General features: G+C 36.3%; 1 protein-coding gene across 3 annotated transcripts in view; it reads right to left on the reverse strand.

The window, feature by feature from the left end:
* Positions 1–10,857: 10,857 nt before the first annotated feature.
* The window catches only part of CNTN1 (contactin 1), a 349,581-nt gene continuing 345,759 nt past the window's right edge, over positions 10,858–14,679 (reverse strand). For all 3 annotated transcript variants that reach the window (XM_072798336.1, XM_072798338.1, XM_072798337.1), the window contains one exon: positions 10,858–13,145. In XM_072798336.1, coding sequence (XP_072654437.1) covers positions 13,069–13,145 — 77 coding nt within the window. In that variant the 3' untranslated portion in view covers positions 10,858–13,068. The remainder of the gene's footprint in view (positions 13,146–14,679) is intronic.

Below are 14,679 nucleotides of genomic sequence, written 5' to 3' on the forward strand. Positions count from 1 at the left end.
GAGAGTGTGCATGTGCCTGCAGGTGAGGGGAAGGGCACTGGGAGAGGGAGAGAAAGAATCTCAAGCAGACTCTGTACCAAGCACAGAGCTCCAGGTGGGGCTCAATCTTGTGATCCTGAGATCATAACCTGACCCGAAATCAAGAGTTGGATAGTCAACTGAATGAGCCACCCAGCCACCCCCACAGCTGTGGTTATTTAAGGGGCAGGCATGGTGTCTTTTTCTTTTTCATTTCTGTAATATCCTTCATTTTTTTCTGTCATGTCATAGCTTCATTTCTCAGGACTGGTAGATTTTTCTATATATCTGATGCTACCCCAGAAACAATGCTCCCATTCCAGTCATACACACATTCAAGCCTCTCTCTCTAGCCAGCCCTGTGAACCACCAACTTCTGACCTGTCTTAATATCTTGGCTTTTAATGCTGACCTTTCAAGGGAGATAACTTGGTCCTTGCTTCATCTAAGTCCTTTACTCCCTTCTACCCTTTTTAATGGAATCTCTAAGCCACTCCTTCTCCATTGTCCTCATTGTAGAACAGCAAAAGAAAGAGGATCACAAATCTTGCATACAAGTTCCAATAAGAGATAAATTATCAGTGGTAGCAGGTGATAGGAATGCATTTTCAGACTGATGGTATCCAGGAAATTCCAAGATTTATAATCCACCTGCCTAATGTTTAATGTAGATTATAAGTGGAATTGTTTCATTAAATAGATACTCAATGAAGGGTAAAGTTTTATACTTTATTTCTCTTATGTTCAGGAGAACTAGGAAAGAAAGTGGGGATAAAATAGTCCTTGAGGCTGATTACCTGGTGAAATTTAGGTTGCAAATATAATGATTCAGGGGTGAAATAAATGTTAATAAACAATTTTGCAAAACCACTTCTCTAGGAAACATCTTTTCAAAAACAGTTTTAAAGCCTACCAAACAGTTTCTAGTATGGTATATAGCATTTTAAAGTTTTTGTTATTCCAAATGTTAACATAAAATGTTAACTATATTAGACCTAAATTGCTAACGGGGATTTATTTATTGGAATCATCACTCCAAGAGGAGAAACATAAATTGAAGCACAGATGGTTTTTGTAGTAGCTGAATAATGGTCCCCGACGATTCAGATTCTAACCTGTATAATCCAAATTTACATCTGTAAATGTTAATTTATGTGGCAAAGACTTTACAGATATGATTAAGGATTTTGAGATGGGGAAATTATCCGGGATTATTGGAATGGGCCCTCAATTCAATCACATGTGTATCCTTATAAGATGAAGGTAAAATTGATTAAACAAAGAAGAGGAAAAAGTGGGATCCCTGGGTTGCTCCCTGGGTTGCTTCGGCCCAGAGCGTGATCATGGAGTCCCAGGATTGAGTCCCATGTTAGTCTCTCTGCATGAGGCCTGCTTCTCCCTCTGCATATGTCTCTGCCTCTCTCTCTCTCTGTGTCTCTCATGAATGAATGAATGAATGAATGAATGAATGAGTAAATAAATAAATAAATAAATAAATAAATAAATAAATAAAGGAAGAGGAAAAAGTGATGTGACTGTTGGAGGCAGAGACTGGAATGATATGGACAAAAGCCAAGGATTGCAATCAGCAACCAAACTGGAAAGGCAAGAACAATTCTCTCTTAGAGCCACCAGAGAGTGTCTAGCCCTGGCAGTGCTGTGATTTCAGTTCACTGATACTGATTTAGGACTTCTGGCCTCCAGAATTGTGAGAGAATAAATTTCTATTCTTTTAAGCCACCAAGCTTCTGGTAATTTGTTATAGCAGCCACAGGAAAATACTACAGTTATCAAAGGGAATGACGGTATTTTCTGAAACAATATCAATATTGTCACCTCTGAAATTATGCATTGGAAGTTATCCAATGAGCTATTATGTTATACGTTGCTCATACACAAGTGTTCATTTCCTGGATACCACTGGTTGTGGGAGAAGTTAAACAGAGATTCACTATGAAATCTCAAGTAAGTCTGTATTTATCTTTATATCTGTTCTAAACCTGTTGAATTACCTTCTCGGAGATAATGACAAAAAATCCAACCAAATCAAATCAAATCTGGTAGGCTTCTTAAATATTTATGAGAAAATATATTTTAATGGTGTTAAAAGGGTCTCCACTACAATATTTAAGTGTCACCAGGTGCCCTTCAGTTCATGAGAAGTGCTTGGTTTCTATTACTTATCTCTCCACCCTCCTCTGATTTTATGGATCTCCTTCTTCGTTAGCCAGAATAGTCTAAACTCCCATCTTTTAAAATTTCTTTTATATAGCAATTGCAGAATTTTTTGTTGTTTCATTTTTTTAAGTGGCTGTATATTTAAATACCATATTTGCAATCATAGAAACCCCATTGGAACTCTCCAGAACCCCAAATTCTTTAGAAGTATTATCAGAAGACTCGGGCAAATTAAAGCAATCCAAGAAATGATTGACAAGATGAGGTTTTCCATAGCAGATTCTAAAGAATGAGCAAAAAAAGATTAGCTCAGGAACCCAACCTGAAGGAGAACCTGATCTCCAGGCTGGAGATCAAAGAGCTTTCTTTTGGGGACAGAAGTCTGAAGCAACTCTGATTTTTTTTTTTTTAAGGTTTTATTTATTTTTTCCACAAGAGACCCACAGAGAGAGGTAGAGACACACGCAGAGAGCTTCTCCCAAGGAGCCCGGTGCAGAACTTGATCCCTGAATCTGGGATCACGACCTGAGCTGAAAGCAGACGCTCAACTGCTGAGCCACTCAGACATCTCTTGGATTTGTCCACCCAGATAGCATGTTGTGTCTCTTTAGCATGGCCTCTCAAATGGAGCTTTTCTGAGTGCCTGACAACAGAGTATGTCATGGGAAGAAAAGGAGATCTAACCATGTTGGTTCTATTTGTCTTGAAGAGTCATCACTGGTACAAACATTGTTAGATTAATTGGAAGTAAAAAAAAAAAAAAAAAAAAAGGAATAAGGGAAGAGAAAGGAAGAAAAAAAAAAAAAGACCCAAATAGATACTTAGTAAGAAAATATGTTAGGGCCTTGGAAAGGTCATATTCTTTATATGATACTTAGTGAACCGAGATTTTTGTACAGTTCTGCAGTAGCCTTGAGGTCCAATTTCTCTGGCTGAGGAGTGCTTAATTATGCTAAATAAACAGAAAAATACATTCATTGAAAAGTCCTGGGGTGAGTTCTTTTCTTGAGAGTGGCAATAAGAAAGATCAGAATGATTTTTTTTTTCAAAGGCTGGAATAATAAAAACAATATTATAAAAATAGGGTGTATTTTTCTTGCATTCTGCAACTGAAGCCCAAAGTAGCTTGTTAGTCAATTAGGACTTGGCACACAGACTGTTGGCAGCAAGCACATATTTAGGGTGAGATGGAAGTACACTTTATATGATATGTGTGAGAGCCAGCTGAATAATTAAAGGGAGAAATAATGTATTTCTCTTTTTGTTTAATATTAATACTGCAGACGTTTAAGATGCAGATTGGAGGAAATTTCTTCATCTGCGTGATTTAGTGATACCGAGTAGTTGAGCTAGTGATTATTTGTAACAACTCCTTCCTATTATGGTGAATAAAATTTAAACCCATAGGACTCATATAGCCGACTCACTATCACTAGATCTGACACTCAAATTTATGGCTTAAGGCTCCTAGTAAATTATTATTTTTTTTCAAAAAGCTACTATATTTCCCAAGATTTTTCACATGGTAAAATCCTTCCCAAACTGAATTGCTTAGAATATTCCATTGCATAGCAGATTAGCTATTTCTAAAATATACATTCCATAATAGAATTATTTAAAGAAAAATTAAGCATTTCTACTCAAATCAGAGAAAGTCCTGAATGTGCAGAATAAATAGTATCTCATATGCCTAAAATGCCAATCAGTAAATCTTTTTTGAGAGCTGGTTTGTCTTCTCAGTTAACAGGGTAAACAGTCTCTCTGGAGACTGGAACTATTTTTTAGAAATCTGCCTCCTTTAACTCCCAGGCACATAGCTGAATTGAATACAATAAAACTGCATCTATAATATTTAGAAATGCCACAAACAAAAATGTTTTAAGTGTTCAAATTGTGCTTTCTATTTTTCATCCAACCCTTTTTTAATCTTTTCATTTTTTTCTCCTGTCTCACAGCCACTTTGGATGGTTACCTAGTGCCTTTTAATACTTTCAAAGGCTTCCTATCATGACTACAAATGCTTTAGTATGACCATTTCCCAAGCCCTTAACTCCAGCTAAAGAGGATTGTCTCTCCATCGCTTCAAAGCTGTAGTAAGCTTCTCAGATTATTTCGAGTTAGGGTGTAAAAAAATTTGGTCTGCTCTTCTTTGCACATAATATTTGCATTTAACTCTTGCCTCTCAAGTCTTAATTCACTGTTTCTCAATCTGAGTCTGTTCAAAGAAACTGCTCCTAACAAATTCTCAGAATTCTCAAGGACAATTTAAAACTTTTGATCATTTGATGATTATCTTTGGATGATATCTTAAAAAAATAAGGGAAGCATGTTCTGATCTTCTGCATGATCACTGAAGAGCTTAATATTTCCTGTCATTTTAGTCCTGGAGTTCCTATTTACAATTGTATTGCTGCCAAGTAGCACTATTTTTTAATTTCTGGCTAATAAGAAAGAAACCGACGTGCACTTAATGGTAAATGATGAGTGTTCACTAAGTTATGATGCCCAAATGTCAGCACCACTTACCAAAAGGTTTCATAGTAATTAGAATTGAGAAACGATAGGAGAATTCAGTCATCTGGTACAGAGCTGTGAGTAGCAAATTAATTTCGGTAAAACAACATTCGTTATTAATTTCAATATTGCTAGCCTCATAGCTTTGCCTAATTTTTAAGCTTGCTTTGGTATGAGTCATAAGGATGAGAAATTTATAACTGATTTTATGTTTTAGGTAACATCTTAATAATTATAGTCAACGTGGATCACTTGTGATTGTGCGGCTGACTCGTTTGGTTTCAGCTGAGCTTAAGGGATACAAGTCCAAAAGAGATAATAACATAAACATCTAAAATCTGTCAGACAGATGGTACTTCTGGCAATTCTCAAATCACATAGTATGAGAAGTTGTCTTCCCGATATTTGACTCTGGAAATGGCAAATATGTAAGTAGTTAATCAATAGGTCAATGTTTTGAACACAGCAGAGTAAGTGGGGAAGGGAATGTTGATTTATTCTATTAAGACATATCTATATGACCATGTTCTCAAAAGGGATCTGAAATCTCATCATTTATAAACCACAAAAAAATAGAGAAACTATTGAACGGTCTGAATTATTTCTGTTCCTTAAGCAAATCATTTTAGCCTTATGAAGCTATATGATTTTTACTTTACTTCAACAGGCTATCATGCATTAAGCCATCCTCCTCTAGATATTTTGTCATATTTTCCAGTCAGGGATATGGACAATATAAGCACAATATACATGCTTTTATTATGAAAATCCAGTGAAAATATCTAAAAACACTCAAAACCATTTCTGGAGCCATTTGAAAGCACCTGTTAATTTCTAGGAAAAACAGCTAAACCTGAAACCAGTATATACTACTTCTTTCATTTCATCTACTCATTATATCCAATAAAATCATGAGTTCTCTTAATTTGGTCTATTAAATACCTTCAAAGTCAGTGCACTTTCTTATTTTCTCCACCACAAGAGGATTTCGGGTCCCCATCCTTTCTCACCTGGATTTTTTTCTATGTCTCTTTGCTGACTGGTCTCCCTCAAGCCGGAACTAGATAACTGAAGGATGAGGAAAGAGTGGGGCAGGGCCGGCTTGCTCCCAGGCCCCTCTGACAGGCAATCTGTAACAGCTGATAGCTGACTCTCAACCACCTGAGAAAGCCCAGTTTATATTAGTAAAGTCACATACCTGACCCACTGCTGACCCAGATGTGTGAACAATTAATATTTATTGCCATATGCTGCTGAAGCGTTGTGGTTGTATTTCTGTCGCATTATTGTGGCTTAGTTCACTTAAAATTATGTGCGTGTCTTTAGCACTTTATTACGGCAAGCCCCTTCCCATAGATGAATTAGAATGATTCATTTTCCAATAAAGTTCTGAAATCCCTTTGAAATGTGCACCTAGAAGGGCTCCTGGGTGGCTCGGTCAGTTAAGCATCTGCCTTCGGCTGGGCTGAGGTCATGATCCCAGGGTCCTGGGATCGAGTCCTGCATCAGGCTCCCTGCTAAGCAGAGAGCCTGCTTTTCCCTCTCCTTCTGCCCTCCCCACTCTTCCCCACCCCCCGCCTCTGCTTTCTCTCTCTCTCAAATAAATAAATAAATAAATAAATAAATAAATAAATAAATAAAATCTTTACAAAGAAAGTGCACCTAGATACACACAGCATTCTTTCTCAGAAATAATGAAAAAAAGGTGAGACCTTCTGATAGTGGTGACCCTTCATCCTCATCACTGGGAATGGTATACATTTCAAGTGTAATAAAAGGAAGATTTCAGTGCCGATGGACCTTTCTCCTATTCTTTTACATTCTGATATTGTGTTCAGTTCAGCTAAATCAACCCTACTCAACTCAAGGAAGAACTAACCATGAGCTGTGTGTGCGAAACTCTGTGCTCAGTATAAACAGATAACAGTCCCCTGATCCAGGAGTTTTAGGAGCCCTCAATCCCAAACAGCATGTGTCTATTGAAAACTAATAGTGGGAATGGAAACTTAGATGTGTTGGGGATTTATTAGATGTCTGGCATTTTAACTCTATTATCTTTTCTAATTTGTATAAATTGTATAGAACTTTAGGAGGAAGAAGTGGAGAATTTTTTTTTTACCAGTCCCACATTCCCCTGTTAGTAGCACCTGGTGGCCCTTCTTCACTGCACGTGGTCTTGGACCCCAACTTGTGTCACAGTGTATTTGCCATATTTTCATTATCCAGAAGGTTGTCCCAAGATGGCTAAATAAAATACACCAAACCCTTTGGGATAGTCTGAATCTTTAATAAGATTTGGAAATGTCAGAGTCTCTATTCCTTTTGGACCACTGATGTGGAGGATGTAAACTGTCAGCACCCATGATTTCTATCACGAGATTAGCCTGCCTGAGAATGAGAGAAGCAGAATCAACAGATGGAAACAGAATGTTCCCTGGGAACATTATTTAGAGCCTTATAGCAAGTCCATCTTGTAGATCACTTTATTTGAGCCAATAAATTCCTTTTCCTCCTTTTAGTTTATTTGAATGGACTGTCTATCACTTGTAATTGAAAGAATTAGGAATGATTGAGGAGTGTGATCCTCACTTTATGGAAGAGGAAACTTTACCTACACATGCCACATTACTTGTCCAAGGTCTCACAAATAATAACAGATAGATTTAGAATAGGATCATAAGTCTATCCAATGCCATGATCCTTTCATAACCACATTTTTAAAAAATGTCCATACTGTAAAACTTATTCAGTGGCTATAGTTTTATGTGTTTTGACAAATGCATAGATTGGGTCCCTGCCATTAGTTCCATTACCTCTAAGAGTTCTATGGTGCTATTCCTATGTAGTCAGACTCTCTCCCTACTCTTAACGCCTGTCAACTACTGACCTGTTCTCTGTCTCTAAAGTTTCACTTTTTCCAGAATGGCATATAAATGGAATTACACAGCCTTTCCAATCTGACTTCTTTTTGCTTAATATGATATACTTGAGATTCATCTACTTTGTTGTATGTTATCAACATAGATGATTTCTGAAAGCATGCTTACAGCAGCATTTCAATCATATCCTCATTAGTCTGAGTAGAGGATATGCTGGTTTTAAAAAGAGGAAAGGAGAAGAACACAGGGTTGAATAACACTCTCCTAAGATTTATATCCACCTGGAATCTGTGACTGCGATCTTATTTGGAAATAGGGACTTAACAGATGTCATTGAGTTCAGATGAGGCCATACTGGATTAGGGTGGGCCCTAATCCAACAGCTGGCACCTTATAAGAAGAGAGAAACCTGGACACAAAGGCACACAAGGAGAATGCCAGTTGACAATGGAAGCAGAAATGGCAAGATGCAGCTATAAGCCACGGAATGCCAACATTGGAAAGGATAAATTATTGAAAAATATGTAGAACAGAAATTCCATCTCAATGCCATTGATACTACTATACCGTTGAACAGATATTCTATGAGATATTGAACATTGCACAGAATTACACACTGAGGATTTGACATTGTTGCTAAACCAGTTGTCCAAGGCCACTAAAACACTGACAGAGGATTAAGATGACTAACAGTGGGGAGGAAAAAGGAACTCGAGAAGTCTTTCTAACTCAAATCTGGAAATGGTGATTTCACTCAAAAGAATGTCACGACTACAAAGAATTCCAATCATTCAGGACACGAAATAAGACACCCACCTCTCTGACAATGGAAGCAGAAATGGCAAGATGCAGCTATAAGCCACGGAATGCCAAGGTTTGCCTGCAACTTCAAGAAACTAGGGGAGAAGCATGAACAGATTCTCCTTCAGAACCAACCATGTTGGCACTTTAATTTCAGACTTCTGGAAGTTCCCTTCCAGAACTGTGAGAGGATAGATTTCTGTTGTCTGAAGCCACTCAATTTGTGGTCATTTGTTATGACAGCCCTAGGAAACTAATATAACTTAACTAGTGAGGTATTCAGCATTACTTTCAAGGCAAAGGGGCCTAACAGAGGAGATAAGTGAAGACTAGGTTCTTTCACCTCACAATTGTGCCTTAGGATGAGCTTGACTCAATTCTAAAACAGCCAAATTAGTAATAGCATCATAGGCACTGTTATATATTACCCCAAGTTCAAATTTATTACTAGTAACTAAAAAGTGAAATTGTTTTTTTTTTATTTTTATTTTTATTTTTTTGCCTTTTGAAGTGAAATCTGTTTTAAAGTATTATAAAAATGTAGAAACCTAATTTTGACCTCCCATCAACTAATTTTAAAGTCAACTCATCCAAAACCACTGTGTTTCTAGTCTGAAAAAAAAATAAAAGTTCAAGTTGGGTAGGGGACACCTTTCATCAATCTTTTTATTAACAACCTTCAGAAGATTATAGACTCAGGAAATTAAGTATTAAAATTTAATTAAGTCACCAAGTGACATGAAAAAAAAGCAAGAAAAGAGTAAAGGAAATCCACATTCCTTTAGAGAAGAAATCTTCTGAAAGTACATTTCAGTCTGCTGCTTGGATTTTAGATATAAATAAATTGGGATATTTTTATTAGAGTAGATGGGTATAGCATTTTGATACTTAAGGCATGTCACTAAAAGATAAGAAATTCGGTCTTCAGTAAATTAGCATTTTCAGGGCAGCCTGCGTGGCTCAGCAGTTTAGCGCTGCCTTCAGCCCAGGGCATGATCCTGGAGACCCAGGATCAAGTCCCACGTCAGGCTCCCTGCATGGAGCCTGTTTCTCCCTCTCCCTGTGTCTCTGCCTCTCTCTCTCTCATTCTGTGTCTCTCATGAATAAATAAATAAAATCTTAAAAAAATTAGCATTTTCAACAAGCCAAGAAAATGAATTCTTTTCCTTAAGAGATGCTTAAATTATGTATTCATGATGTTAATCTTGTTTACTCAGTTGAATATATCAGTTATTCTAGCTTGTAGTAACCATAAAAATCTTTGATTCTCAAATCTGGCTCCCTACCAGACACTCCTGAACAACTTAAAAAGGTACAGATTCCTGTCCCTCACTTTCCAAATTCTGATTTGGTAAGTCTGGACTGGGACCCAGAGGCTCTATTTTATTTTTTCAAATTCTCCAAGTGATCCTGATGGGCAACCAGGTTTAGGAACCAGTAACATGGAAAATACTGTCACAGAAAGAAGCTTTGATCTCCCAAAGCCTGGGGAATTAGAGCTAGGGTCAATCCAAGGCCAAATACCAAAAGCGAAGTATTAGAATGGAAGTAATCTAATACTTAGGGTCAAGAAACAGAGGCAAGGTCCAAAAGGGAAACCGGGATCCAGGGTGGAAGCAAGTTTCATGAAACAGGAAGGGAGGTCAGAATGGGAATGAGAAATCACAATCAGAACACAGAAGATTGTAAGGCACAACACAGGGAGCCTTGGGATTCAAAAGTTTGCACTTGGTCCAAATCAGGATTCAGAGAAGGCTTTACCTGTACCAGATCTGGCTGTAGTCATGCTTTTATGCAAATTCCTCTATTAGAATTCTAGCCCTTTCAGAGTTGAAGTAGCTTTCTTTCTCCTTCCTTCCTTCCTTCCTTCCTTCCTTCCTTCCTTCCTTCCTTCCTTCCTTCCTTCCTTCCTTCCTTCTTTCCTTCCTGCCTTCTTTTCTTCCTTCTTTCCCACTTTCCCTTCTTCCTTTTTTAGCATTTAGTAGCTTGCTTCAGTGTCTAGCATTACTTTGAGTGATATTTATTGAAATCTCCAATTTGAAGTTATCTATCAGGTAATCTTACTTCAATGGAATAATGCCTGTGTGTGTGCACATGCACACACATGCAAGCTCATGTGTGTGTGCCTCTTTATGTCTGTGTGTATATTTTATGTAGCACCTTTCAAACAATTAACTGTTGCTTAAGAAGTAATATTTATTCCGTGCTATTGAACTGATAAACAAAACCTTCTAAAAATCAATTTTCAACTTTAGGTAAATTGAAAGGACAGTTGTTATTTCTTGGGTAACAGTAAGACATTTATTTCTTTATAATTTGTTTTCATTCATAAAAAGGACAACGCACAGTCCTATACTACTCCATTGGAAAAATGATAAAAAATAACTAAAAAAATCAATTCAATATTTATCAGTATCAAATAAAACTACTATCACCTTTCCTGAAATACAAAGAAACAACAGATATGTCTATATCTATATAAAGTTTAATCAAGAATCTTGCGTCTTAAGCAGATGATACATTAGTTAGTTTGACAACAGTTGAAAACTGATGGTCCCAGTCAAATTTGTACAGTTGTATGAGGAAATGAAAAGCTTGAGTTATCAGTGTATGAGAGATCTTAATCTATCTTATCTCTGTCACAAATTTAAAATTAAACAACCAACCTCCAAAGTCTGTTTTCTCCTTACCTTTCAGAACCATTTCATGCAAAATCTAGCCAGTTTTGCTCTTTATTGCACTACATTAGAAAAGAAAAGGCGAGCATGCATTTGGCAAAAGATTTAGTTGTTGTCGATCATATAAAAATGCCCAACATGGGTCACCATTGCAAAAGGAAAACCCCAAAGTGTAACAATGAAAACACAAACATTTGTACAGAAGGCTTACAGAGTATTCGTTTCCCTAAAGTATGAAGAGATTTTGTTTCCTTTTCAAATAATTAAGTATTTTATGAAATCTGGTAATGATCTTAAGACTGTTGACATACTTCCACTGGGAAATCATCCATTTCACTTATTTTTAAAAAGTTTCATTTTATAACAAAGAGTTGAATGTAAACTAATGAAATATTTATTGATATTTTCATAATGAAAGCTCTAAACATTTACACATAGATATATAGTACAAAAATTATACAAATTAAAGAAAAGGGGGTAAAGTAGTAATAGATCTATTTTGCTTCCTGTAAATATTTTTTTTATGAACCTATAAGGTATCCTTTCTAAAAAGATAAACTCTATCTCTAATTAGCTAGCAAGGTTGTGCTAATAAAATAGGATTATACCTCCTGAATCATCAGACATTGCACTGTTTCATGAGCCAGCTAATCCTTTATTACTCCATTTCTTTCACATCCACACTCAAACACATTTCCTTGCACACCATGGAGAATGAAGAAATGTGCATCTTCCTTTTCACAACTTATAAAAACCTAAAGCACCAACGCTTGGGAGACACCATTGGACAGACATATTATTTGTCTCCTCCTGGCCTTCCAGTGTGCATACTTTCAAAGTACCATTTGCAATATATTGATTTGGTATTTTTAGCCAGTTTTCAGTATTGCATTGAAGTGGGAAATGAGCTTAAAACTAAATTTAAAAAAAAGGTATATTGTAGTTTTTCCAACCCATAGGTGATTTCTTGATACCTTCAATAACGAAAGGTTTTACCTAGAAATGAAGCACAAAAACAAAAATACTAGAATATTATTAGATCACGCTGATATTCACTTAACTGTCATTTATTTCTAGCTGTGTAAAGACTGTCACATCTCAATTAAAAAATGGAAGCACTCTATTTTTTCAAAATTCATCATCCCACATATGAATAAATACAGCAATAGGATGATACTCTAGATAAGAGCTGTGATTTTTGAGGTTTGAAATTGATGAAGAAAAGCATAAAATAACTTCAGAATATAATATAAAAGTAAAGAAAAATCTTCATATGGTATGTTAACTTTATTAGAACACTATCTTAAAAGTATTACTGATTCTGAAAATAAAACATTTAGAAAATTACTTTCTTCCAAAATAAGAATACTGATAACAAGTTCTAGAATTGGTTTTTAATATTCAGAATCTTTTAACTTATTCAGTAAAATGATTTGATCATGGCATTGATGTCAGAATGTTTCAGTTATACTCTATTTTTTTTTGTCAAGACAACTCAAAATGTCATGAATGATAGGGGCCATTCAAAAATAAGCAGGACCCGAAACAGAGAATTGTACAAGAGACTGTATTACTCTTACATTTACCACATACGATCAACATTTCAACCTCTATTATATTTCACAACTTGTTATTAAATTTAAAGCACCTGTGTATGGTGATTTTACTTTCACTCTACAGCCTATAGTATTGAATTGAACACTGTAACTTGTCCCATTGAATTAAATCATGCAACTGTCACAGAATCAGGTTAAGTGGTTTATAAGGCATATTGGAACGAGTTAAAAATTATTTTATATCCATTTAAAAGTTTATTCTTTTGGATGAAAGGGTTCCTGAATGCCTCAGTCATAACGTGTATTGTAAATCAGTTGGATAGTTTGTTATAGTGTAATTTATTTGGCTTCGGGCGGAGCCACAGGAATTGGAAGGAACTGTAGTCATCATAGGGATGAAGTGTCCTCTGGGCTGGGTTGGGAACAGCAGCTGTCACATCACATTCAGATTGCCAAGTAGACAACGATGCCAAGGGCAGGCAGCAGTAAGCCAAGAAGAGTTGGTGATAGGGTGGAGACACCTACAAAGTAAACCAAAAGCGTGCTTATTATTTCATTGAGAATGGCATTATTTCTCATTTACCATGCTTTGGGGAAGGCCTGAGTATGCAGTCCTGCACAGCAAATGGTTCCTTTAAACAACAATAACAACAACAACAAAAATTCTCTGTGCTTGTGATTTAAGAAAACAAAAACATTTGATTATGCATTTCGTGTGTGAGAGCAGGTGACTTTTTTTTTTTAACACATTCCTATAAATCATTTATGATAAGATCACAAATGTTTATTTTCTACCAGAAGATGTTAAGTCAAGAAACATATATAAATAAGCAAACAAACAAATGAAAAAACTCCACATATGTAAGCTATAAAAAAATAAGATAAAAAGAAGTACTAAAAATACTAATAATGTTACCTGGGATAAAAAACATCATGGGAATACTAAATAGATGTTGCGCGATTTCATATTTTTAAGGTGCTTATACACAATGATTTGAGGAATATATTGTTGTTGATAATAGTAAATAATCTATTCAAGTTTTTATCTGAGGAAAGGTTGCCCTGAGATACTATGTTATGAGTTAAAATAAAAATGATGTAATGTACTGTGGACTTGCATTACTTCTTGGGCTACTAGTTACATCTAGAAGAGCTCCTCCTGGGGTCAAGTTTATGGATGCAGTTCTTGTCCACACTGGAATCCTTGAGAAAAACCTAAGAAATGGGATCAAGAAGGCACACTCTTCCTTTCCATTCCCCACTACTATTAGTCACCACCTTTAACGAAAACATTGCTGGAATGAATGCTGAACTAAAAAAATACAGTCAACAGCTCGTAAATGTAACAGATTTGTGTCAAGTTGTAGAAGTTAATTTGAAACCTTAAAACCTCATTGTCCTCACTGTCCTACTGTTTGGGCTGGTCCCAAACAGCCTTTGGAATATTCCTCTGATATTAGGTAGAGTCAGGGTATTTCTCTTGAATCTCTAGTCATTAAAAGCACATTTATGCTCCCCACCAAGTGGAAGATGATTGTATCTATCGACATGCCGGTATCTCACTAGCGCCCTGTCAGCAGCGATGAGTGCTGTGTAGAAAGTGTAAGAGAAGTATTATTAGACACAGATAAAGAAAAAAGCAGAACAGTGAGGAAAAGTGAAGACAGAACAAGGGCAATATAAATGGTCCTCAAGTAGCTGCTGATAGCACATTAATGCCACTGCTACGTAATAACTATCAATAGCGAGGCCAACCCTAATAGTGACTATGGAAGCTACTACTTATTTTTCTATACCCAAGAGACAGACACTCTGCTGGCCTTTTATATATAATATGGCATTAACACAACAACCTATAATGATAGGTCTTACTACCCTAACTTTATAGATAAGGTAGCTCAGATTCAGGTAGAATGACTTGGTCAAAGCCAGTGGCCAGGAGAGGGCAGAGCCAGGATTCCATCTCAGATTGGCTGGGCTCCAAAGACCATACTCTTTCTTTCTGCCACTTTCTGTAGACAGCTTTGGAAAAGGACCAGTCCTAGAAATGCATAA

This window comes from Canis lupus, chromosome 25 (assembly GCF_048164855.1).
Source record: "Canis lupus baileyi chromosome 25, mCanLup2.hap1, whole genome shotgun sequence".
NCBI lineage: Eukaryota > Metazoa > Chordata > Mammalia > Carnivora > Canidae > Canis > Canis lupus.